The 25,302-nt window shown below is 48.7% G+C and overlaps 1 protein-coding gene across 8 annotated transcripts in view; it reads right to left on the bottom strand.

Annotated features, from left to right (window-relative positions):
• Nucleotides 1-994: 994 nt before the first annotated feature.
• Nucleotides 995-25,302, bottom strand: part of BCOR (BCL6 corepressor) — a 58,952-nt gene continuing 34,644 nt past the window's right edge. For 4 of the 8 annotated variants that reach the window (XM_048943265.1, XM_048943269.1, XM_048943274.1 and 1 more), the window contains exons 5-15: nucleotides 24,620-24,673; nucleotides 24,008-24,191; nucleotides 18,522-18,803; nucleotides 17,775-18,128; nucleotides 14,375-14,703; nucleotides 13,780-14,040; nucleotides 9,280-9,446; nucleotides 4,402-4,547; nucleotides 3,395-3,472; nucleotides 3,036-3,186; nucleotides 995-2,110 (exon numbers count right to left, since the gene is read on the bottom strand). In XM_048943265.1, coding sequence (XP_048799222.1) covers nucleotides 1,816-2,110; nucleotides 3,036-3,186; nucleotides 3,395-3,472; nucleotides 4,402-4,547; nucleotides 9,280-9,446; nucleotides 13,780-14,040; nucleotides 14,375-14,703; nucleotides 17,775-18,128; nucleotides 18,522-18,803; nucleotides 24,008-24,191; nucleotides 24,620-24,673 — 2,301 coding nt within the window. In that variant the 3' untranslated portion in view covers nucleotides 995-1,815. The remainder of the gene's footprint in view (nucleotides 2,111-3,035; nucleotides 3,187-3,394; nucleotides 3,473-4,401; nucleotides 4,548-9,279; nucleotides 9,447-13,779; nucleotides 14,041-14,374; nucleotides 14,704-17,774; nucleotides 18,129-18,521; nucleotides 18,804-24,007; nucleotides 24,192-24,619; nucleotides 24,674-25,302) is intronic. The other 4 variants (XM_048943288.1, XM_048943307.1, XM_048943285.1 and 1 more) reach the window with 4 other exon arrangements.

Raw genomic sequence — 25,302 nt, 5'->3', positions numbered from 1 at the left:
AGTCCTCTGGGTGAGGTAAAGAGGAGGAGTTCATAGCAAGTTCATACCAAGGCCCGTGGACCGAGGGAAGCCTTTCCACAAGGCCCTCAGGCCTGGCTTGTCTCCTCTGCTCTCCCAGGTACGCCGCCATTACAAAGAAGCACACCCCAAGGATAAAATGGCCACGTTACATTGACGGACTTCACTGCGGTCAGGTGTCCCTGCTGCTACCCTATTTTTAGCGTGCAGGCGTGCCTGCATGACAGCAGCGTGCGGCTGTTACTGTATTTGAGCACAGGGCCCAGTGCCAGCATGGAGGTGGCCCAACTGTATGGAGAGCACACAGGGCTGACTGAGGGGAGATGCTCAGGAGGACATCTCAGGATCCCGAGGAGCCGGCCAAAATACACAATGTACCCGTATCCTATTAGCCTGCAGGGCAGGGGGGAGAAGAGGGGCCTGCCACGTCACCCTGAAGCACTGCAGGGCCTGTCCAAGCCCTGCGAGCCCCACTTTTTCGCTGCCAATTCCTGAGCTATATGACAGCGAGCTTCTGTTCCCTGAAAAATTCTCCCTTTGGTTAGCCCAAAGTGTGCTCGCAGCCTCAGCGCTTTGTATTAAAACTAAATGATTTACCCTAGTACTATTTTCCTCCCCTCTGCAGACACCACTGAAAAGAAAATTCAGTCAATTCAACTTAAAAAGATGACAAAGGAGGAAAAATAATTGAACCTATTCACAATTCTTCAACTAAAAGGCAATGCAGAAAGTATTGTGAATGCTGCTTTTAAGCCTCTGTCCCATAAAGGGCTCCCAATGTTTTCTCGTAACCTTGAATTTAGAAAGTCAATGTAGATTCTACCTCCGATTTCACGAACCGCTCTCAAGCACCTGTGCCAGCTCAGCTCTGCTCTGCAGGAAATGCACGTAGAGCCTCCTTTCATAAACATTATTAAGTCAGAGCTCGTTTCACAATCATGCACAGAATTAATGGGAGTCATGTTAGCATCTTCATTTCTCAACAGTTTTATTGCCTTTAAGAAAATTTTTGTAAAATATAAATACAAAGGCAGGAGATTTACTTACAAAGTTAAAACACAGATCTCAAACATAAACACACAATTCAGAAAATTTAGTTTATGTACAGTTTTCAAGCAACTTCAACATATGTTAGTTTTTCAATATTTTACAAGGTACAGAAAAAATAGTTCAAAGTCTTCTTTAAATAAAGAGCATAAAATGTTTAAACATATATAAACAATCCGGTTTGATGTGTGAAAACTAAATTTCACAGCTTTTAAATTAGGATATAAAAGTTCTTACAATTAGTTGATGCGTATGGATATGGTTTAATTTATATTACAAACTATTGAATTATATTCAATAGTGCTTACCTGGCCAAAGCAGGTAATTCTGTAAACAAAAAAACAAAAATAATATCACCAAGTGCCTTACCGAATCCTATCTCCCAAACAAGCCACATGACTTTGATCACATCACCTATAAAAAGTATGTTCTGTGTAATCAGTGCTTTGTATGAAACAAAGTCAATGTGTGGGTGTGTTCTCTAAAAAAAAAAATGTTCCAAGTAATAACAAACTTATCCCAAAGCCTGTGTGCATTTAAAGAAACATTATATAACAATTTTGTAAAAACTGACTGAAGTTAAAAAAAAATTCTTCCAAAATCCATCCAACTGGAATTCAGATCTCTTATATAAAGGAAAGATATTTTCATATTTAATAGTGTCCTTTCTTTACAGAAACAATTGCATTTGAACACATATACATAAAGAAGTAATTGTATATAGCACTGTACATTAAACGGCCTGTTGGTTCACCAAAGGATGTCGAAGGGAGGGTCCTCATGTGGATGCAACCAATGAAGCGAGGAGCCCAGCAAAGTCTTGAGTTCGCTTGTAAACTCTACCAAGTCCAACAGCTCTTTGCTTTCTGGGTTAAACGCTTCAAGGTCCGTAGCACAAGCGAACAACTGGCTGAGAGAAGTCTGTTTGTAAAACTCTGCCTCTGTGATGGTGACGACTTCCAGATTGGGGAAGTTGCAGCGGAAGATGCGAGACGACATTTTTAGCCTCTTTACCACGTCTGAGAGCAAGAGCCAGTTTCGCGGTCTGTGGAGGCAAAGGAAAAACACGTTCCAGCAACTGACACGAAGCTATTCAACCCTCCACCGCTCCACCATTGTGTGACTGAGCCTGCCCTCCCCACACAAACAAACCACCCCCTCCAAGCCAAGAGCTTTGCCCTGGGGCTCACACACCGTGGATGCAGGTGCAGGAGCCTGCAAACCTGAGGCTTGTGAGCACGTGTGCCAGCAGTCGTACCAACGTCTCAAACTTTCACCAGTCTGAGCCTGGCAGCAAGTCAGGGGATGGCCAACAGTTAGAACGTGAGTTTCAGCATCTCTGACTTCCAGAGATGCTGATACTGAACACAAGCCATTGGAGGGTTATTTTTCAGGTTAAGAAGACAATTCTTTAAATTAATCTTCCTACTTTTCTGCTCAGAAAACTTGAGTTACATCAATCACCAAAGTAATGAGAACATGCTAAAACCTGCCCTCCTTCTTGATTACTATTTAGAACTACATTTCCCACAGCTGTCATTAAAATGATTCAAATGACAAATGGTAGCTGTTTACTAAGCTAATTTATATCTTGACTATAACAGAGAATAAAACTTCTCAGGTCTTTGCTTATTATTATTATCATAGTATCTTCTGTAACGTGTTGACTTCATTCAGAGTTTAAACGAGTTCTGTTGCAGCACCTAGAACAGCAGTAGCACTGTCGTGTTTTGACGATCCCAAAAGTATGTCCGCTCAGCAAAGCAGAATTTATTCATTAAATAAAATTAAGAACACTTTACAGACGTCAATGCCAATTCAAAGCACTAGAACTGCTTGCATTTGGGGATGTTATGCCAGGTGTCCGGCTGGAATGAGGGGAGGAATTTGTGTTCAAATGTCATTCATTCTGCTATGCAGCAGAGATGAGCTGCTGCCATCCCAAGCCCAAAACCTGTATGTGTTCTTACCCCTGAGAGAGACACACTTGTATGTTGTAACATGGCAAGGGAGGCTCATCTGAAAATTCAAACTCAAACACATCGCTAAAGCCATCTTCGTCTTCCTCACCCGGGCCAGGGGGGTTTGCCAAGACATCAAATCCGGATTCATCCTTCGGATCTAAATAAAATTGAATAAAGAGACCAAGTCAACATTTAAGAGACCACTGCAGGTCTTGCTTCCCTTCCAATAATATGATCTGTAAAAAAAATTGGTTTGCTTTCTTCCTAACTTCCTCTGCCACAAAAACAAGCCAGCCTCCACCCTCACCTGCTGCATGCATTGGAAGTCTCCACATACAAAGAGATAAAGGGTAACATTTGCTTACCACATACAGAGCTTCCATAGAAGTCCCAGTACAAACCAGGGTCATCACCATTTCGACCTTGCAGGTCAGTTAAATACTCTGGAGAGGAAAAAACAACAACAAAAACATACTGATGAGAACAAAAAGCTGGCAAGTTTAGCAAACCGTGTGTCATACAGAGTCCCACCATGCATACTTCAAGCCTTCCACCAGAAACACAGCATATTCCTGATGCACACCCTATGGAAGACATCATGAACATGCCATCCTCAAAACACGCCCGGAATTTGCTTCTCCCTGCATCCCTTCTCCCATCACATGAAACAATGACCACATATAACCACATGACATCACATAACCACCCTGGGTCTGACAGAGATGGACCTGACCTCAAGCTGTAGTAGCTAATAATGACCTTTTATTTCTGTGAAATGTGGGATTTGCCACGCTTTTTGGCCTGCAGTTACTCTGGACATCGATTTGGGGGTGAAGCAGTGGCCACAAAGAAACTGATGAAAAGATTTTTCCCTACAACTATGTTTAGGAGATCAAAGTATGCTACACAGACGTAACTTGTGAGATTTGAACACTGAGTTGGTGAAGAAACACTGGGATTCAAGACACCAGGAAGTCTACAGTACTGGTGTCCTGACACACCTATGTATTCTCTGTGCTGGTACATGGGTGGGTGCTTAAACTCATTGACTGTGAGTACTGGAAACTTCCAGAGATGAGGTTAGTAGGGAAAACAAGTGTCTTTAATCAAAACGAATGGGAAAACTCTAAAAGTATGTTACAACATGGACACGTGTTTGAAGAGAAGAATGTAGGCATAATTTTATGAGATACAGAACGAAGAAGAACTTGCAAAAAATAATACATGGGGAAGAAAGAAAGACCATGGGAAACTTGGCTGTGCTATTGTACACAGAGGGAAGCTCTGCAAGTCCCCTACCAGGAAGCAAGGAGTAGGACTTTTTGGGGCTGAAACATCACCCCACGGCCATCTGCACCCAGGAGCCACCCACCTGTGAGGAATGTCTCCATCAGCTCGCTATGGGTCATCTTCACAATGGTCCTCCCCGAGTACGTCGCAAGCGTTGGGTCAGCACCATAAGACAGTAACAGGCGGACAATTTCTAAGTGATCATTTTCTACTGCATCATGGATAGGTCTAGGGAGAAGGGAAAAAAAGAGATCGCGGCGTTACACTTTGACTCAAGAATTATGTAAATGTATTTGAAAAGAAACTCCTGACTTCAGACCAAAGTTATTTATAGCGAGTAACACTATTAATACAGCTGTCAATCGTCTCATTGTCAGTTTCACTTGCACAGCGCTCCTTCCCCTCTCGGTTTTTCACAGTCACACTGCTCAGGGCAGGCATTTCTGTTGCAGCTATTCATGGCCTTCCGCGTTTTGAGGGCTGGTATAATAATTACAGCCCTGTAACAGAAAGCAGGAGTTTGCACGATGCCTCACAAACATGGTTTTGCTGCAAGTCGCTCTGCAGCTCCAAATCTCTGCCCATTTAGCAGCGTGTTGCGCAGCACAGGCCCATTCAGCCTGCCTTTAAAATTTATTATACGTAACGGGGAGCAGTCTGGAAGCAGAACCTATCGCCCCTGACTAATGAAGACGTGCTAAATCCCATCATTTCCCAGGACAGCGAGGAGCAGGGAACGGAACACAGCCAAGCCCAGGGGCAAACAGCCACAGCAACTGCGCTCCTCTCCCTCCCTTCAGGCTGCTGAGCAGAAACGCGGCTGCCCCTGCCAGATCACAAGTCTAGAGAGAGAAGGACGGCTGCAGCCAGCACCGCGTGCTGCCTGCCTGCAAAACTCGCCAAGCCGCATCACAAGGAAACCTCATCTGGAAGTGGAGCAAGAAAAGCCCTGGGCCCTGTGTGCCAAGTGGTGCTGGCTGCTCACCAGGGCCGAGCCCCCCACCACACGCAGCAGCATCCCTGCTATGTGAGGACTGCATTGGCGTGGGCTGGTGGCCAGGGAGTGAGTGGGGATTGGTGGCTGTGCAAAACAGTGAGGGGCCGGGGCACAGAAGGGGACAGCCGCTGCCTTCACATCTATTGCGGAGTGGGGCTGGTGGGAGGGAGCTTTGAGATGCAGCATCTCACGAAGAAATACATTCCAGGTGTGCTTATTCCAAGTGCTTTCCAGTAGGCTGTGATGTAGGATGATTAACACTGGGGACAGGAAGCACTCACACTTGCTCCCATCTCACTGGAAAGCTGTGCACAGTTCTGCTGTTAACATGCACACGCTACGCAGACATTAAGAGGCAAATACAGAGAGTGTGGAGCTCATTCCCTGCAGAGGGAGGGCTCACTCCATGCCAAGGGTCAGAGCACCCCTCATCAATCTCTCCAACATTGCACTGAAACAACACGCCCTGAGAAAGATGGTGCCACACTGCCTTGCAGCCCAGGCAGCCTCCCCTCAACACTCAGTGCATGTGCAGCAGCAACACTCACCCACACCAAAACACTACCATGCCCATTGGCACAGAGCATCCCATGCCAAAAACCTGGCAGGGCACAGGAAAGGTGCACGCAATGTTCCAACACTGAGTACATTTCTATCCCCTACTCACTCATGTTACTGCAGTTTTTAATGGTGAACTGTTTTCCATTTTATTTCAGAATTAGGATTTTCTGGTTTCATTCGGAGTGGGGGAAGGACTGTGGGTTTATTGGTTTGTGGGTTTTCTTGTTTGTTGTTTGTTGTCATTTTCTTTTTTTTTTTTTTAACTGACTTACCTAAGTGGCTTTAGAAGCAGTAACGAATTCAAGATGATTGCTTAACTTATTAAAAACAGCACCTCAATTGCTGCCCGGTGTTTCCATCGATTTAACAACGCCCGGCCAAGTTTATTAAAGAAGAAAACCCCAGGAGGGAGCCTCTCTCCCCTCTGTACAGCTGAGCAGGGTGCTGCAACCAGGCAGCAGTAGGGCAGGCAGTGGGATGGAGCAGCTCCATCTCTGCTGCCCACAGAGCACCCTGGCATGACCTGCATTTTATGAAGGCTATGAGAAGGAAAGGTGCAGCAGGGTTGTGCAGAAGGAGGAAGAACGATAAATAGAAGGAAGCAAAGGAAGGAAAGAAAATGTTGGCAGGGAGAAAAAGGGGAGAGATTCACGCAGATAAAGCAGTAATGGGGCACTGACAGGATCCTTTATTGCTAGAACAGCTTTTTGGCAGGCTCACCGGTGGGATCGTGTGAAGGATACCCACATCTGCTTCCAGGGCAGGCAAAGGAAGGAATGTTTCTCTATCTTGATGGGGCGTACCACCCTATTCGTAAGTTGCAGAAGTGAGTGCTGGAGCAACTTTCTGACATGAGAAAAAGATCCCTGTGAGTCCTCTCCTGCCCTCCTTTGCCCATATAATCTTTTCTGCCCTGAGCACTGATGAAATAAACACTCTCTACCCCTAATAGTACCATTAACAGCAGTACAGTTTGTTTTTAAAACATACCCTTCAAAAAGGCCCCAGAAGGGTCTGGGGACATTCAAGAGCAGTGACATCCTACAGCAGACGCGCATCTCAGCCACTCTGATGTACCATCCAACCCTTACTACTATTTTTACTGCTCGAGTCAAGAAAACATTTCATTGGGGGTTTATCATTCCACCACCAAAATTATAAACAATTTAGACCAGCCGGGTTTTGCTCACAGCCTTCCAGGCACCATCCAGATTTCCACACTGCAGCAAGAGGCTTCGTTACTCCTACCAACACCAACCAGAGGGCGTGGAGAGAGCCACCTCAGCACGTTGTCTGCTGGCAACAGCTCAGCATCCCCCAACACACATTTAGGGAAAAGGAGGGAAAACACTGCAGCCTGTTTCCCTACATAGGGAAGCACAGCAACACAGACCCAAGTGTCAGGAACTGGAACCAAACCGAGCCCCCCTGACACACTGACCAATGGTGACACTGCGGGCTCACGCTGGCTGCCCAAGCAGCATGCTGAATGAGCTCACTATTGCTGCCCAGGGACTCAAGAGCTCCCAGAGCGACCAAAAATACCTCTGGCTGATGAGTGGACTGGGGAGGTGGTGGAGGGGACAACGAAGCACATTCAGTGCAGTTACAGAAGCAGGGGTGGGGTGTTAAGTCTTTGATGATGGGGTTTCTTTTTCTTGTTTGTTTGCTTTTAAGACATAAATATCTTCCCAAGGGGGCAACACATTCAGGAATCTAACCATAGCCATCCCTGTTCATCGCAGGGAAGTTGGTTTAGATGGCCTTTAAAGGTCCCTTCCAGCTCTAACAATTCTATGAATCTACAAATTAGAACCTGAAAAGCAACAAAGTTGAGAAAGAAAGATTGACACCGCTTTTCTCCCAGAAGTTTTAAGGATGAGAACTGGTTCAGGCTTCAAGATCAAAATGCGATTTGTCTTATGAATGCCGGGAGCTGCTCTGGGGAGATGGACAAGGCTGGCCCAAGTGAAAGCAGAGGCAGTGCTGCTCAGGCACTCCCCACCAAAGCCTCTGCTCTCAGTTCTGCTGGTAGTCGCACTGCAGCATCAGGCTTGCATGCACCTGGGATTTACACTGTCCACGGGACACAATCTCAAAAAACACTAAGCCTGCCACCAGAAAGCAAAGGGAGGCACAAGTTGAGTTCTGACAGCAAATCCAGGGTCAGACCATTATTCCATGCACTCCTGAAGCGCATTTTCCCCAAAACAACTTTCACACCAGCCAAGATTGTTTCTGGAAGATCAACTCCACCTTTGAACTGAAACCCAATCCACACTTCCAGGTGGCAGTGATGGCACAGCTCCGGGTGGTTTGCTATCTGAGTTATTCCATCAGTGGGACAAACAGCTTTGGGATCCCTTCAAGGGGGCGCTGGGTGCCCCTGGGGGGCTCCTCCAGTGGCTGCCTTGGGGCAGCCGTTGGGGCCCTGATGGACCAACCCCACAGCCCAACTTTTGTTCTGCAGACTCCTCCCTTACCCAGCTAATGCATGAAGAGCTTAAAAACAAAAGCAGCAGACCTTAGTCATGCTGATTTTCCCTCCCCGGCTATTGGGATGGTGATGGCAAATGTGATAAACAATTTGAGATAACAAGCAGCAGGAGCCTGGCGGAATACAAAGCGACCTGTCCCCAACACGAATAGCTGCGATCAAGTAATGCATATTCGGGGGAAAAGTTATCCCAAGGTCAGCCCCGCAGAGGTGGCCAAAGGCAGGCTTAGGGGTCGGGTAGGACTTTCCATTAGGAGACGCACCAGGAGCTTAGAAAAGATGCCGAGCCACATGCTCTACATCCTCAAAGCAAAATGGAAAACATAAAACAAAACCAATCTCAATATCTATTCTGTGAATACCCCTACAATTCTCTTAAGGGAAACAAAAGCCAGCACTGGCACTAAAAAAATCAATCCAAAATATGCAACGCGCAGACAGTATGGTTTAACAGCTAAGCAAAACAACATTTTTATATAGCACATATAGGGCTTGCACAACCAATCGCTGCAAAAGCCTGAAGTGCTCTTAAAAGTAACACCACTAACAAGGCAAAGACCACTCTTTTGGCACAATTCAAAGGACCTGGAGCACAGACAAATGGAGCTGCAGCTCAAGTATCATTCCTTCCTGCCCTGCAGCTGGGGATTTCACAAACTCTTTAAAAAAAAAATAAAAAAAAAAAACTTGTTAAAATTCCCAGGAGAAAAAAAAAACCCACATTGCGCTGAATTTGAGGCACAACAATTCCAGCACTCCATCACCCTGAGAGCCTGAGGCCTGGCCCCAAAGACAAGGGGCAGAGCAGCACTGCAACCCTGGGGGCTTCATGCAAGCTTGGGGGCAGAAGGCAGAGGGACGAAGCACATCCCCACGTGGCCATCACGGTGCTGGGTGCTGCTCACCTGGTTCCATCCTGTGCGCTGCAGTTGACATCAGCCCCGTACTCGAGGAGGTGCCGCACGATGCTCAGCCAGCCCCTGGCACAGGCCTCATGCAGGGCACAGTAACCTGCGTTGTCACGGTGGTTGACATCGCAGACCTTGTTTTCCAGACAGTACAGCACCACTTCCTGGAAAGAGCAGGGGACGAAAAACAGACACACTGAGTTATTTGTCACTGCACGGGCTTCTCTTCTCTAAAGAAAAAGATTATGGAGGAGACGACACACACAATCTCTATGATAATTCCATGCGTGGGGCTGGCAGCAATGCTTTGGCCCTTACACCTGCACTTCTGAGTGCAGGATTCTGCACGTGCAACAGCATCGTGGCTAACATCAGTTGGGATTGTAAAAGGAAAAAGCACGTGACCCAATGCAAAACACATTTAACAAATAAAGGACAGTTTACTATCAGGAAACAAAAAAGCCTGGTTCTGTCATCACCGGGGAAATCCCATCTTCACCCACGCTGATTCCTGGGTGGAACCCAAGTGGCACCAGCTCCAAACAGCGAACCCAGTGCTGTAAACTCAGCACCATTCATCCTGCAGTCAGTGCACCACAGTGGAGTCCAACCAAAGATTTGGGGTGATGCAAGTCTTCCTCTATTTGTGCCAAAAAAACTCAACCCAATCTGGACAGACCTGAGAAGAGCTTTTCAGTATCTGAAGGGGAGCTATAAGAAGAAAGGAGACAGACTCCTTGGCACAGCCTGTTGTGATATGAGGAAATGGTTTTCAACTAAAAGGGGAGATTTAGACCAGATATAAAGAAGTTTTTTACAATACTGGTGGTGAGGCACTGGCACAGGTTGCCCAGAGAGGCAGTGGAAGCCCCATTTCTGGAGACACTCAAGGTCAGGCTGGATGGGGCTCTGAGCACCCTGATGTAGCTGCAGGTGTACCTGTTCACTGCAGAGGAGTTGGACAAGACAGGCCTTTTAGGGCCTCTTCCAACTCAAACAATTCTGTGATTCAGTGATTCTATGATTTTAAGTGATGCTGTAGGCACACACACAGCAAAATGAAAGCACTGATTGTGCATTTGCTGCTCCCAAGGATTACAAAGTACAGCAAGGATCAGGGGGCCCTTTGCTTTGTCAAAAGACAAAAATTCAGCGAACACTACGCACAATGCAGATATTTCTCCTGGCTTCAAATCCAGCAGAAAGCCCGCAATCAGCCGCGCTCCCAGCATCCCTGACCTGGGGACTGGTATCCAGGATACAGCATGGAGCCATGCTTCTCACAGGCCCACGCCAACCAGCCTGAGAACGAGAATGGAGCAGCCAGAAGCCATTCCGCCCCGAGTCTTGGCCACCATCATCCCACTCATCGCCCCCAGGGCCAAGAACCAGCCCAGGGAAGAGGATGCTCTCACCTCATGCTTTCCCAAGGAAGAGTGGTGTGAAATTATACCCTAAAGGCATGACTTTCCCTGCACACCAGGCCTCCCTGCCGGGCACACAACGGGTGGATGGTTGCAGGCAGCAGAAGCCTGGCCGCGCTCAGCGCCACTTTTAGCACGCAGTTACCGTTTAAAATAGCTTTTGCAGCTCGGAATAAGAAAAGGGCCTTTCAACTATTTCTGCAGAAGGAAAAGGCTTGTTTCAGGGCAGAGGACCCACCACTGGCCAAAAACGCTAATTCTGTCGGGCAATTCTACATTAAGAAGCTATAAGAAGAATGCCATTAACCACAAAATGTAACCATAAAGCCCATAAAACTCTACATTGTTAATTAATTAAATGCCTCATTAACTTTTTCTTAACATGATTTATTCAATTCACAAAAAAATTAGCCATTGGTGGCGAATGTGGGGACATGTGGTGTTACAAACATGCTTTGGGTTCCACAAGCATCTCTCACCAGTGCTGGAGGAAGGCCATGAAAGTGCAACAGGAAAGCTCAACGCCTGTGTGGGTGCTCTGCTCTGCTCCCAGACGAAGTACAGACAGACCCACTGACCGGAGCAGACACGACAACCTGTGGTGCTCGGCATGGGGCTGGGCCCCAAGGCAATTCCCAGTGTCAGCGGAGAGAGCCCACCAGAGCCTTTGCCCCCCCTACACCACACATTTAACTGCCTTCCCAAATGGGACTTATTCCCTAATCTACCAGAGAACTTCCCAAGTCCAGGCACGGACTAAAAAGCACTGAGCAAGCACACGGACGGGCAGCCTTTCTCCTGTCGCATTCATTACAGAAGCTGCTTGTAATTTTTTTCCGAAAAGCCTTTATGCTCCCTGTAATTCCCCCTCCTCTTTCCCCCCTCCGCAAACAGTAAATTACAGTTTTAAGACTACTATTATCTCAAGTCATTTGTTTCAAATGGTGAAAACGTAATGGATTCAAGCACGACCGCAGGCTGATGCGCAGGGCCTGGCGCAGACTCCAACCAAGGAAGCGCACGGCTCTCCCGCAGCCCCGGGTTAGCTGTGAGCACAGCGATGTGCCTCTGAATGAGCCACGGCCGCCCCGCGGCACCACCGGCTCTGCTGCTCACGGGGATGGCAGAGAACAAGCGTCTCCAGCTGCCACAGGTCACACGCTAGCAAATGAGCTTGACCCACCAGCTTGTTTTTTTTTGTTTTGTTTTTTTTTGTGGAACTTCTTGACCACTGCAATTTTTCCAGGGGATTCAGCTTCCTACTGAGCACAGCAGTGCAGCTGCTGGCTAGCAAACAGGCCAGACGCAGAGCTCCCACAGCTGCTCCCACTACGGCAGCCATCCCCACTAACAGCCACAGAGCTCTTCCCCTGCTGTGCTCCTGGGGAGATCCAGAGCAGCCGCCCTCTGACAGAAAATGAAAACCCCACCCAAACACAGGTCCGCTCAAGGCTTTCGGGACCTTCACCCTGGCTGCTGGCTGCAGCCATCCTGATAAGGGCTGCAGCCAGCTCCTGCTATCAGCAAAGCAGACAGAAAGCCCTCAGCCCCTGCTTCAACAGGACCTTGGCTCATCACAGATTTTTTTAGAAGCTCCCACTGACCTGAGTGGAGCACAGAAAGCAAAGTGCCCAGTGTCCCGTGGCAGCCCGCTATGCAACCGAGCGCTTGTCCCTGAAGATGCCAAGCAGGAAGAAAATACCCACTCAAAACTAACACTGCAATATATTTTGGCTTTGGATCCATGGGAAATTTTAGATCTTAAATAATTTAAATGATGAAGATTGCCATAGTAACATTGTAGCAACTACTGCTCCTCCTCCCAGCTAGAAGCGCCCCAAGCTGGAAGCAGTTGTGCACAGGACACACACCACAGAACCACGGAATCATAAAAACTGGAAAAAACCTCTAAGATCACCCAGTCTAACCTCTAAGACCAACCAGCCCATCACACCATGCCCAGTGCCCATGTTCCTCAGTGCCACATCCACAAGGCTCCTGAACACCTCCAGGGACAGCAACTCCACCACCTCCCTGAGCAGCCTGTGCCCCTGCCTCACCACTCTTTTTGAGAAGAAATTGTTCCTAATATCCAACTTGAACCTCTCCTGGAGCAAATTGAGGCCATTCCCTTTTATCCTACCTGGAAGAAGAGGCTGATCCCCACCTCATCACATCCTCCTTTCAGGTGGTTGTATAGACCCCTCTATCCCCAGGTCTCCCCTGAGCTTCCTCTTCTTCAGACTGCACAATCCCAACTCCTTCAGCTGCTCCTCTTAAGACTTGTGCTTCAGACCCCTCACAGCTTCACTGCCCTTCTTGGAACACACTTGAAGGCCCCAGTGTCTTTCTTGCAGTGAGGGGCCCAACCTCCTGCCTGCCCTCTCCCAGAGCTGCAGGCCTCCCTCCAGCCCCGGCCACACAGAGGCCATGCCCAGGCTCCAACAAGACCTTAAGTTCTGTTGATGCTCAGACTGATACCACTAGTGCTGATGTTGAGGCTGTCCCTTCACCCAGCCACTGAGGCCACCCACACTGAGGCCAGGAATTGCACGCTGCTGCGCAAGGCTTGGCACTGCATGACAACACCTCCCAGATCTATATACCAAATACAAGTGTCCTGAGCAGCTGAGCCACTGAGCACATCCCTCTCCGATTTCCATAGCACCCGGGGGTTGCTCCGTGAGCAGGAGCAGCGCTGGGAAGCTCCAGGCCGCCGGCACAACATGCATGCAGCACTCCTGCAGTACATCTGAGCGTGCAGGAGGACACTGAGTGCTGTGTCACACACCCATCGCTCCTTGGAGAAAAGACGGAAAAACAAAAGCCCGCTTCTAAACCACCCGCTCCTCAGCCAGGGACAAAGGCAAAAATGACACGGCTCATTAGAGATCACCTAAAAAAATAAAAGCCCTGGGTTCTGTTTGCAGATGGTTCGCATTTAGGCGGAAGCCAGGGCTGCTAATAGATCTTCACCCCGTGCTTGCAGCCTCCCCATGGGAAGGGGGAGAGGTTCCTGCAGTGCACCAGGCTCCCACCTATCCCACTGGAACACCCTCGGGCGCAGGCTCACCTCGTAGCCCAGGCGGGCCGCTCGCTGCAGCAGGGTCTCGCCTGCGTTCTTGTTGACGATGAGACGGCGGGCCTCAGGCGGCATGGGCCGGCTGGGGGGGGGCTCAGGAGGGGGACTGGCCACCTGCAACGCAGCAGGCTGGGGAGGCGGTGGGGCGGGCTGCAGCCGCTCATACAGCTTCTGCTCGTAAGGTTTGGCGGGCGAAGAGTCGCAGTCTGAAGTGGGCTCCGTGCGCTTCCTCACCTTCTTCGGCACCGCCACCTGTCAAAGCCATCACCGTGTCGGGGTTTTGTCTTTTACTTTTCCCTCCCCGCTTTTACAATGCAGCATTTTGCCGGCAGAGAATTACACCCTTCTGCCGGTGCTGAATTTTTCTTAAGAAGGCCCTGCAATGGCTTTTAAACGCGAGACTCCTCCATCCCCACAGCAGCAGATCAAACACGGGCAGGGTAAGGAAAGCAAACGTAGAACGTGCAAAGCACGCACAGAAACGCCAGCGCGGAGCACCGCTGCCTGCATGCACGCAGTGCAGTCGCTCTGTGCGTTAGCTCTGCACACGGAGTGCTAGTGGGCAATTAAGGCTAAATAAAGATACCTTATCTTCGGCATTTTCGATATCTGTGGTGTCATCCCCTGTCAGGGATGACCTCCTCCTCCTCTCCTGCAGTGCCAAGTGTTTTGTTTTACACTGACGTTTCCCTGATGGCTTCTCGCACTCGGCGTATTTCTGCAGCAGAGACTCAGGTTGGAAATCCTCCTCTTCGTCTGTGTACAGCCCATCTGTCTTCCGGCTTTCTTTAATTTTCTGCTGTTTGGCAGCCAACCTCGAGGCTGGAGTGCAGCTTGGCTGAGCCTGCCTTTTGCTGTTTGCATTGCTGGATGAAAGGCTCTTCATGTGCGGAGACACTGGGAATACAGGCAAGCCTAAACGGGAAGGAAAGGCATTACACGTTGCATGGCGCGTTAAAAGCAAAACATATTGCTAGCACTTAACACGAACTCCTTGACTGCTTAAGAGATCTACCAATTACATTTTCAAATCATTAATATTTCAAGCGTGCCGCATTCCAATTGTAAACAGCATCCTGCAACCTAATGTCCGCTAACAGTCGTGACGCCCCAATGCGAAGAGCTGCACTCAGCTCCCTGCTGCCAGCACCCAGCCAGGGAGCGGCCGCTCCTTACCTGGGCTGCCTGCTCCAGGCACTGGGAACCCAGCACTCCGCACCTGCGCCCCACCGGGCTGCGCCTGCAAGGATGGAGCTGGAAGGGGGAGAGGGAGAATGGAGAGTGTGGGGGAGTCTGGTGGGACAGCAGTGAGGGCAGCGAGAGAGGGAGCATCCCTGCAGTGGTTTTAAGTCAGCACAAGAGAGGCCTGCGGCAGGACGCACTCAAGGACAGGTTGGGTTGGTAGAGGGCTCGTTCTCATGGGCCAAAAGCCACGATGAGAAAAAGAGTGCAAGCAGGTCTGCAACAAAACAAGGACAGGAAAGTTGACTTTTTATAGCCCGAATTCCCCTCAGGAAGAGAAGCCAGATGACCTCAGAACCAAGTCCTTTGCAGAAAGATGCACTAAGGGCGGCTGGAAAGGAAGGGACACTTCAGCCTGACAATGCCACACCACTGAGAGACGGTGCGGAAAAAACCCACAGCACTTGAAACAGACTCTTCTCACCGAGGAGTCTCTGAAGTGATGCTGCTTTCAGAAGAGAAGAGGTGGCAGGAGCAAACAAGGCACCAGGCTGCTCCCAGAACTGAAACCTTTATTTAAAGAGGCGTGATCCAGAGCCAGCTGGTAACAAAAAATCTAGAATGCTCTTCACACTTCTACCTTCCCTTAAATAGAGCTGCAAAGGCAACTTGCAGAAGACTTTCCGGACTAAAGATGAAAACAGAAATCCCTCACTTTGGAGCCACTTTCTAGAAAAAGATGCACATGGTGGTGTGCCAGCCAGATGTCAGGGAGTTTATGGGACACATGATGTGCAGATTGTGCACCAAAATCCAGTGAGCCTCCAGGCTCTGCAGCTGGGCAGGATGCCTTCCAGCTGAGGGCTGAGCCCACCACTGTGGGGCCGTCCTTCCAGCACCACAGATCTTTCTAACCACGATGGGAGAGCAGCAAGAGCGGGCAGGAATATCCCTTTAATATCCATGCAAGTTAAAAAACCCAGCCCCATGAGTGATGTGGCTTGTGGTGAGCTGACTCAGAGCAGGGCCAGCTCCCTGCCCGCAGGCTGCAGGATGCCTCGGCTGCTGCCGGCACCGCGGGCCATGGCTGGAGTGCTGTAGGAGCGTGCCTCCCAGCACGGCCAGCACGTGGGAGCAGCCACAGAGAGAAACGGCCAGGGAAACGGGGTCTGCTCCTGCATTAGAAACACCTGCTTGAGGCCAGAGAGAGAAATTTGAGGACAGGTCCCGGGTGAGAAGGAACATGCAGAAGTCTCCATCCTGGCGTGACCACCACACAGTGAATGCTCTGTTGCACAACAGGGAAAACTTCCCCACCCTGGTAAACTACAGATTTAAAGGCTTACACTTCAGCGAGGCCAGCAAAGTGACCTGAACGATTTCTAGAACCTCCACATACTGGCCATTGAGGAGCAACTTAGATGGGTTTATGGTTTTATGAGAGGCTTCCAAAACCAGAAGGCTTTTCATAGTCATGGGACGACTGAATCTCAACGCCTCTGAAGGAGGGCACGAATGGGGCGGCATCTTTTTCTCTTTCCCAAGGTTATGTGTTAAGAGAAGACTGCCACTGCCTCAGGAGGCATTGCGGGGGAAAGCCGAACATCCTCACACAATGCACCTCCTTGTTAGTGACCCTCGTTTAATCTCTACAAGATATCTCTTTCTGGAAGTACAAAGGAGATCAGGAGATGGGCAGGGATGTCTGAGAGGATACCACGCTCACCAAGGCAGCACATAAAGCAAGGGAGGAAGAGTCAAAGCACCTTTTAAACTGTCTTGATCTTCTGCTCCATAAATCCTTTTGGAGAATTTCCCCAACAGTAAGCATCAAAGTTTGGGGTTTTCTGCAGTTAGATAATCATAACAAGTAGAAAGATGGGCAAGAAGCTTTAGGACAGAACTGAAGCTGGCAGCTTTACGTGCGACTGCTTTGGAGATGCCACCCAGGAACACTGTCCCCAGTGCAGGGTGACCTAGCTTCAGTCCTGCCCTTGGTGTGGGACAGCAGGACCCCTTCCTTCTGCTTCTCCCTCTCGACAGGGTCTCAGCAATGCCACCAGCTTGATGGAGCTGCCAGCCCTGGGGAAGCCCAAGCATCTGCCTGGGAGCTGCCCCACCATGGCCTCTCCCCAAGACAGGGACTGAGCAGAAAGGAGGAGAGAGGGCAGGGAAAGGGGACACTGGGGAGACAGTCAGAAACAAAACCAAAGAAATGGGATGCCCCTTCAGGGAGTGACCCACACAACAGAGCCTGAGTACCACGGGGCTAAGAGGATGCCTGGAGCAAACCATCCAGGCACCTCTCAGGGAGGATGATGAGCCTGGCTCAGGCCCCAGGAAGAAGAGGCAGGGAAGCCCAGCAGAGCACAGAGTGACGGAGACATTGGGTTCCCAGACACACCACTGGTAGCTGTCCCAATGCTGCCCACCCCACCACTCTGATCCCGCACCCAGACTGACAGTGCTCCCTCCCAGCCTCCCTCGCCCACCACCACCATACACACCCCCCATCTCCTCTAGAGACACAAGCTAACTCCATGTTATCTACGAGAGGGTTATTTAAAGCCAGAAGACACACACACGCACAAACACGTAGTTACACACACATACACAAACACATTTGCTTGTCTGCCAAGTATCAGCTACGGTGCAGCTCGTACAGAGGAGGTGTCAGTGCTTACACAAAGATAGAGAGATAGATACTTTTAAAATAAAGCTCTCGACAGTTCCTTAACATCGGTGGCAGCATGCGTCACTGTAAATGCTAAAGCCAGCGGGTTTCCCTAGTAGTCTCTGCATACCTTGTTCATTGTCACTTGTTTTGAGGGACTCTTCAGACCAACTTCTATTGCTTTTGGCCTCTGACCTTTTCTTGGTGTGCCTTTCTTCTGTGAAGTCTTTGACCTTTGCAGTGGCCTCTGGCTGAACAGCCTCAGCTAAATCTTTCCTGCTTTGCCGGCCCAACTTGCCGGACGGGGATCTCTCTGGTGACACCTGCTGCTCCCATAGTTCCCTAAGATGCTGCAGGTGACGCTGCTTTTTGGGATGGAGCCCTGTTAATTCAATGCACACCTTCAGGTTGGTCACCTCATTACAATTGGGCTCTTCTAAGTGGTTAGAGGAATTGTTTGTCATTTCCCTCTCAGGCCAGTCATCTAATGGAAAAATAACTAAAAATTAATCAAAAGGCCCCCTCAACTTAAAACAAAAGCTACATTTCACTTTCGGGGCATATAGTCTCACCGCACTATGCATTTTAAAGGTTCGCTCATTAAGGGTTACATGCACTACAGTATCTCGCACTGCTGTGGCTACAGTGTCCAAGGACTAGTGCTTTACCCGTGTATACCAGGGTTTTTATATATACGTATATATATATACATGCACATATATATACATACATATATATACATATATATAACTTTAAGTGCAATGACAGTGCTCACATTAGCAACTATCAAGTTCAAAAATGGAAACACATTAAGCCAAAGGGATGTTCCTTTCACAAGACATTCCATGAGAGAGACCACAGCAAAATGCCACCTTACCTTTGGAGCTCTTCTTCTTTTTTGCCTTTGATACAAATTCATCCTGCAGCTCGTCCACAAAGCCCTCGCTTTGGCTGCCATCATTTTGCACTCTCTCACCAGAGTGTTTACGCTTCCTGTCCAGACGCGGACATGGATGTTGGCCAATCTCTTCTGTTGGCTGGTCTTCCGCTTTGTCGTATATAGAATGTCTCTCTAAATAACATTTCTCATTTGAGAGATCTTTTTCCTCCAGAGCTTCGAGAAAGTGACCTTGGTTGTTTTCTGCACTAGCAAAGTTACCTAAAAATGAAAGAGAATAAAGACTTGGTAAGTGCAAAACAATTCACTGTGAGAAAGCTGAGCTCTCTGATCTCCTCAATGTCATCTCTATCACGAGTTAGAGTTTATGAGGCATGCAAGTAAACATGGAATCATACTTCGGGACAGCTCTCTGGTCAGCCTAACCCAGCAGCTTTCTCAACCGCTCCATACAAATCCCCAAAAGTAGGATTCTCACTGTTGTTTACACACCAGTTGGAGAAGTACAAAACTCACAATGCTTGTAGCCATAGAAACATCACAATATATTTTTTAAAATAAAGAAACATCTTTACATATTGAAAGCACAGACCCTTTTCAGCAGGCAACCTCGCCCCCGAGCCTTGCTAAGTAATAACCCAAGCTACACTTTGCAATGACTTTCTTTTCAAAAATACTCTCTGATTATAATAATGCATCATTTTTCCACTAATTCATAATTGTTCCCACATCAAAATGCAGATTCTGGCTTAAAAGCATTTGTCCCTTCTTCTGGAGATGTAAGTGGGAAACTGCGCACGCACACTCAGACACGGGAATACCACTAAGAATAGCGATGGTATTTTGCAAAAAAGCACTACTTGAATCCAAGGTTATAAAAAGGCTTCCTCACATAAAGCAATCAGACAGACGTGATCCTTATCATTTCCTTAAAAAAAAAAACAAAAAAAACTGCACTCACTCAGGGAGGTATTTCCAGGGATAGCGACCAGGTGAGCACTGAAAGGCGTGCTAGGATGTGGTCTGGCAAGGCAACACAGAAACACTGTGCTGTCATACTTTCTGTGCTTCATCCTCTTCCTCAAAATTTAAGGACAGAGTGATTTTAAATGGATGCTTGGGTCCCAGGCCTTTCCCCAGGCACCTGCAGCCCCCAGTGCAGCCCGAGCGCATCCCTCCTTATCCCCAGAGCTGCAACTTGGTGCAGCTCTGCCAACACTCGCTGCTTTCACCATACCCTTCAAATGCAGAATGGGCAGATGGGGGGTGGGGGGCAGGAAGCAATTGCCCCTCCCTAATGAGATTTTTCTTCATTGCATCTTGGAAAAGGCTCCAAGCAGCACCCAGCAGTTTGCAGGCACCAGCAGACACCTCAGAGTTGCTCGATGCCTGCAGGGCTGTTGTATAAAACAGCAGAAGATATTTGGCCAAGAAAAATCACAACACAAGCTGACTTTTTCCAGCCACGTGTTGGGATGTTCAAGCCACTCTGCTATCTGGCACCCCCACTTCCCCCAAAACAAGAATGCGTTTGGGAAGAAGCCGGCAGACACCTCCCAGTGCAGCCCGCACAGGGTCGCAGGCAGCAGCAGCCCGTGGAGGCTTTGGTCGCTCTTAATCTTCAGCTTCGCAGGAAGCAGCGATCTAATTCCAGCCCGCTGCCACCGCAGGCAACCGCCTCCGTATTAATTCCTTCTCTGCCGGAGGAGAGAGGGAGGGCCTGGCACGGGGAGGCAGTGCCGAGACACAAGGCAGAGGGCAGGGACGCCCGATCCGTGCTGGCTGACAGCTCTCCCCCACTGGCACTGCTGGCAGGCTGAGGAGCAGTGACACAGCCAGACCCCTGTGCTCGCTAATCCGTGTTGCATAACTGCCCGCAGAGCTGAGTGGGGCCACGGTGCTGTGTGGGGCTCATCCAAGATCCCTGTCAAGTGGGTTCCTGCAGCCTGTGAGGAGCACTGCGAGCACCGAGCCAACAGGAGGCCTGGCAGCACTTGTGTGCCCAACAAGGACAAGAAGTTGTTTGTGCTTTTAATCTGCCTTCCTGCATTCAGGTGGGGTAGAAGGGAGAATTTCTTCTCAGAAGGAGTAATGAGGCAGTGACACAGGCTGCCCAAGAGTGTGGTAGTTCTGGAAGTGTTCAAGAACTGTGTGTTTGTGGCACTGAGGGACGTGGGCAGTGGGCATGGTGTGATGGGCTGACAGTTAGATTGTCTTAGAGGTCTTTTCCAACCTTAATGATCATACAAGTACAATATCCTTTTCTCTGCTCTAGGTGAAAAACAACATGCTTTGAGCCTTCCTATCCTCATTATTCAACCAGCGAAGAGGTAGCCAGAAACAGAGGATAAATGCTGAGTTCTCATAGCAACACACCTCTATGAGCAAGGAGATTAAACTCTCAAACGTGTTCCTGCCTCAGCCCTCAAGCATCGCGACTCTCACTGCACCGCGAGAATCACCACAAACCATGCCTGCTGTCCTATGACACTACAGATGAGGGGACTCCTTCACACATGACTTCTGCCCGGAGCCACATCTCAGTACACTGGCTCACGAGAAGCAGTTCCACACGCACAGCAAAAAAAAAAAAAACACACACAAACTTTCCTTTGTTTTTTTTCCACCTTCCTGTTGCCGTCAGCTGTATGAGACTGGGGCCTCCCATGCAATGCAAACAAGGAAACACATCGTCGTGTTTGAGCTGCAGTTCTTTTGTTCAAATAACATGGCAGCTAAAAACAGCATTTCCTCTTCCCCGCAGCTACCTTGCACTGCACTCACTTAGGCAAGGCAGTCTTTATGCATACCTGTGCCGTACTGACAACCCAAGTGCTACAAACCAGCATCCAGCATCCAGCACCCAGCACCCAGATCACGACACAGTCAGAAAGTCAGCTTCAGCACCAAATCCAGAGCATCCAATGTGTCAGAGGAAACCCAGTTGGTTTTGTGTCTTTTTTCTCCAAGCATCTCTGCTTGGGAACTTCCCCGATCTGTTTCTGCCTGCCCGAACAAACACGCTACCGCTGTCTCCCTGCACAGCCATTTTTCCTCCTTTTTTGCATCGTGTGAAGGCAATAACTGCATAGGACACGGGACACGCTCGCTGCTGTGACCTCTCATTTGCCTAGGCATACTCACAGCCCAGCAGAACAGATGAGCAGAAGGCTGTTGGGCCACATGCACAGTGGCACCTCGTTCCGAAGCTGCCCACCAGCCAACTGCAGCTTTCACTTTCACACACAGAAACTGCTTCAACTTTTTTCCTCACGCCTTAAAACCAGGTTTTTAACCTATCAGGTCCCATTCTTCCCGGTTAAGGATTAAATGGGCAGCGTCTTCCTGCTATAAAATGAGATGAGCGGGTAATTATGCTCCCCGATGAGGAAATTCATGGCTTGTGGAATGCATTCAATCTTTCACACTCCAGTATGATTTTCAGCATCACTCCGAGAGCTGTGCTGCACGCCAACATGCGATCATCACATGCCCGTATTGATGTGCATGTCCATGCCAATAGCTTAAATCACTTGATCTCCGAACAATTCTCTGACTCATGACATATGCATCCTATAATTTATCGTGTTTGTGCTATGGAAATGCACCGAAGAAGCATTGCCTCAGCAACATTTACAAGTCACCTTGGCAACAAAGCAGCTTCACCGCTGTTCTCATAATGCCCAGGAAAACCTGAACAAGATGGGAGAGAATCAAAGCACCTCAAGTTAGAGGTGCTTAGATTTCCTCAGCTTAGATTTCCCCATATCAGGGCAGTACACCACCTGCCTAAAATCAGGCACGAACCTCTGGCATAGCACAGTGAGGCAGTGCTGCAAAGCTCAATGCTGCCAAGTCAGTGCAAAAGTTGAAGGAATCAGGTACAGCCTTCATTTGCTTCAAAAATAAGTCAGTGTTCGTGCTTCACACCTAAGCAAAACAACCATTATCAAGGGTGCCTTAACAGAAGAGCCTGCATCCCATCAAGTGCCTCTCCAAGCATCGCCTGCTGCGTTACCCAGCCTGCTGTCATTGCACCGGCAGCAGCAAGCTGGCCCCATGCTGCAGGCACATTAGCAAGCTTTCACGCCAAACACAACAGCGTGGTTAGGAACTGGAGGAAATGGGAAGCAAACATCATTTCTCCCCTGATCACAGACAGCAAGCATAAGAGCGAGGTGCGCGTGGCCCTGCTCGGGCAGTGGTGTGCTGAGAGCTGCAGCTTGAGCCGTGCAGAGCCGCAGGCAGCCAGGGGCCTCCTGATTTATCTGCTGCTGTCCCCGGGGGCAGGAGGTGAAACACCACGATAAAAAACGTACTGAGGGCTGAATGTGTGCCTGTAAACACTGTCGGTAGCACAGGCAGGCATGCTGGAGAGGAGTTCTGATGTTAGGGGCTTATAGCTTCAGCCAAACTCTGAAACTCCCCCCTAACCAGAGCACATCAGCAGCAGGGACGCACAAAGCAACAAGACTGAGCACACTTCTGCCTCAGATGTGCTGTAGCCAGCAGACTCGGGAACGGGAGACCTCCACAAGTGATGGATTTAAGGACGTACTGTAACACTGGCCTTTGATGAAGGCAGCACGGGGGGAGGAGGTGGTGAGGGGCAGGCAGCATACTGTGCATCCTTTCCTCTTGGATCCAATCGAGAGAGTGCCAGTTGGGTGCTGCCCTTCCTCCTTACAGCCACCGCAGTACACTATGATGAGGGAATTCCCACCCAGCTCCTCAGCTCAGCCTCCTCCCCAACCTGACGCTGCTCCACTCCGACATTCAGAACCCCCCCGCCTCGCCGCCTGGCCAGACCAACCCTCATTCACGCTGCTATTTCATGGCAGCAATGCCACAGTAACTTGATTTAGGTGAGTAACGGAGCAAGCACGATTGACTGGCGTGCTCTCTGCCAAAAAGCATTAAACAAAGACCAGAACAATAATTCAAAGTTATTAAATTGCCCGAATAAATTTCCTACTGGCCTTACTTGCGCATCCCTACCCACAGCAGCACACACATCCCTCAGGCTGCCCAACACACACACTGACAGGGGCACCACAATGCCCACGCTGCGCTTCCCCTTGTTTAGCGATGCTTTCAGTGCAGGCTTTTTTTTGGAGCAGTTAAAAACAAAGTAGCAGCAGGGGGAACCAATCCTTTCCTTAATTACTTCGTAAAAGAAAACCAATTTGGAAACTGATGGAAGCCAGATGCTTACCAACAGTTCCCAAAATAAGAAGCGATTTTGCCCACATAACGCAAAAAAAGCCAACACCAGCTATTTACTGACGCTTCCCCGCCTCCAGCGCTCCATCCCCAGTACCACATACCCCCAGGGCCAGACAGAGCCACGAGATCTGTACAACTCGCACATGCAAGACACACAGATCACCCCACACCAGTTCTGCCCCAGCTGCTGCGGCACAGACACACAGACACATTTCCGAAAGCCATCGAAACACGCTTACATCTGTCATTGTCATTTTGGTCAGCAATGGCATCTTCCAGAGCGACAGGCTTTGGCTTCTTTTCACTGCTTCCTTTCAAGTTTTCCCAGTCTGCCTGGCTGAATCTGCAGACCTCTGAGTCTTTGGTAGCTGTTTGGCCTTCTCTCTCTTTCATCTCCAACTCTGAGAAGCGCATCATTGCACGCTAGAAAGAGAATTCATATGAAAAAAAAAGTCTTGCGATAAAAGCGCCTTCATTTACCTTACCTTCTATGAAAGTATTTCCAAAGAAAAAGCTGAGCCAGACAGTTAGCGTTAGAGTTTTAAGCACCTGACTTGTCAAACAGTGTTCTAGCATCGATATGCAAACAGCCACACAATTCTTTCTTAGATCAGTGTATATATATGCATATATATATATATATATAAATGTATACTGTATATAAAACAAAAACATTCCAATTTGGAGATAAAAGGAGACAAAAACAAAAAGAAATTAAAAAAAAAATAACACAAAACTGTACAATGAATAAAGACGACCATGGCCCACAAACTTCCCTTTGTGTATTTGGAAATGAAATTTAACTCAAAGGTTTATGTAAGAGTCTAGTAATAAAAATTTGAAGAACTGACCTCACAGTAAGCAGCAGGTAGACATAAAATACTGTCCTCTTGTAATCCTTCCATCTATGTAATTAAAATGGGCACTCAATGGATCATTTAGATAATTTCATCCATTTTTATAAGCATCAACCACTTCTTTTCTTAACAATGCAAAACAATTTGGCTTAACTCATCTGTTCATTAAAAGTAAAATACCTTAAGGCTATTCCTACACAGCATCTCTCTGCCATCCCTCAGCATCAGCCTCGGTGCTGCCCCTACTCCTGACTACTCGCTCGCGTGGTGGAACCGTAGCGCAAGCCCCACTCCTCCATGGCTGCTCTCCTCCGCACCGCACGGCACGCCTGGCATACTAATCACAACTTGGGACACACTTTGCTAGCTGGCACTGCCGGCCGAGGCAGAGATTACAGCCACCACTAGCGCTGCCATAGCATGCACTGCATTCCTGCTCGACTCCCCTCCGCAACTGCAAACACATTTCATACATACATTAACATTTCTAGCAGATCTTATTAAGAGCCCTTTAAAACTTACTCGTGCATACATACATGAAAGTCATACATGCTATTCTTTACGCAACCTCGCTTTAATTAACAGGCTTCTCGCGCTACATAAAACCATTCCTGACAAGCACGCCCTAGCGAAAGAATCCCTGTATTTCCCCACCTGCGCTGCTGATACCAACTGTA

Source organism: Lagopus muta, chromosome 1 (assembly GCF_023343835.1).
Source record: "Lagopus muta isolate bLagMut1 chromosome 1, bLagMut1 primary, whole genome shotgun sequence".
In the NCBI taxonomy this organism is placed as follows: Eukaryota; Metazoa; Chordata; class Aves; order Galliformes; family Phasianidae; genus Lagopus; species Lagopus muta.
Note: the sequence above shows the minus strand (reverse complement) of the source record. Positions and strands in the feature narration are given on the sequence as shown.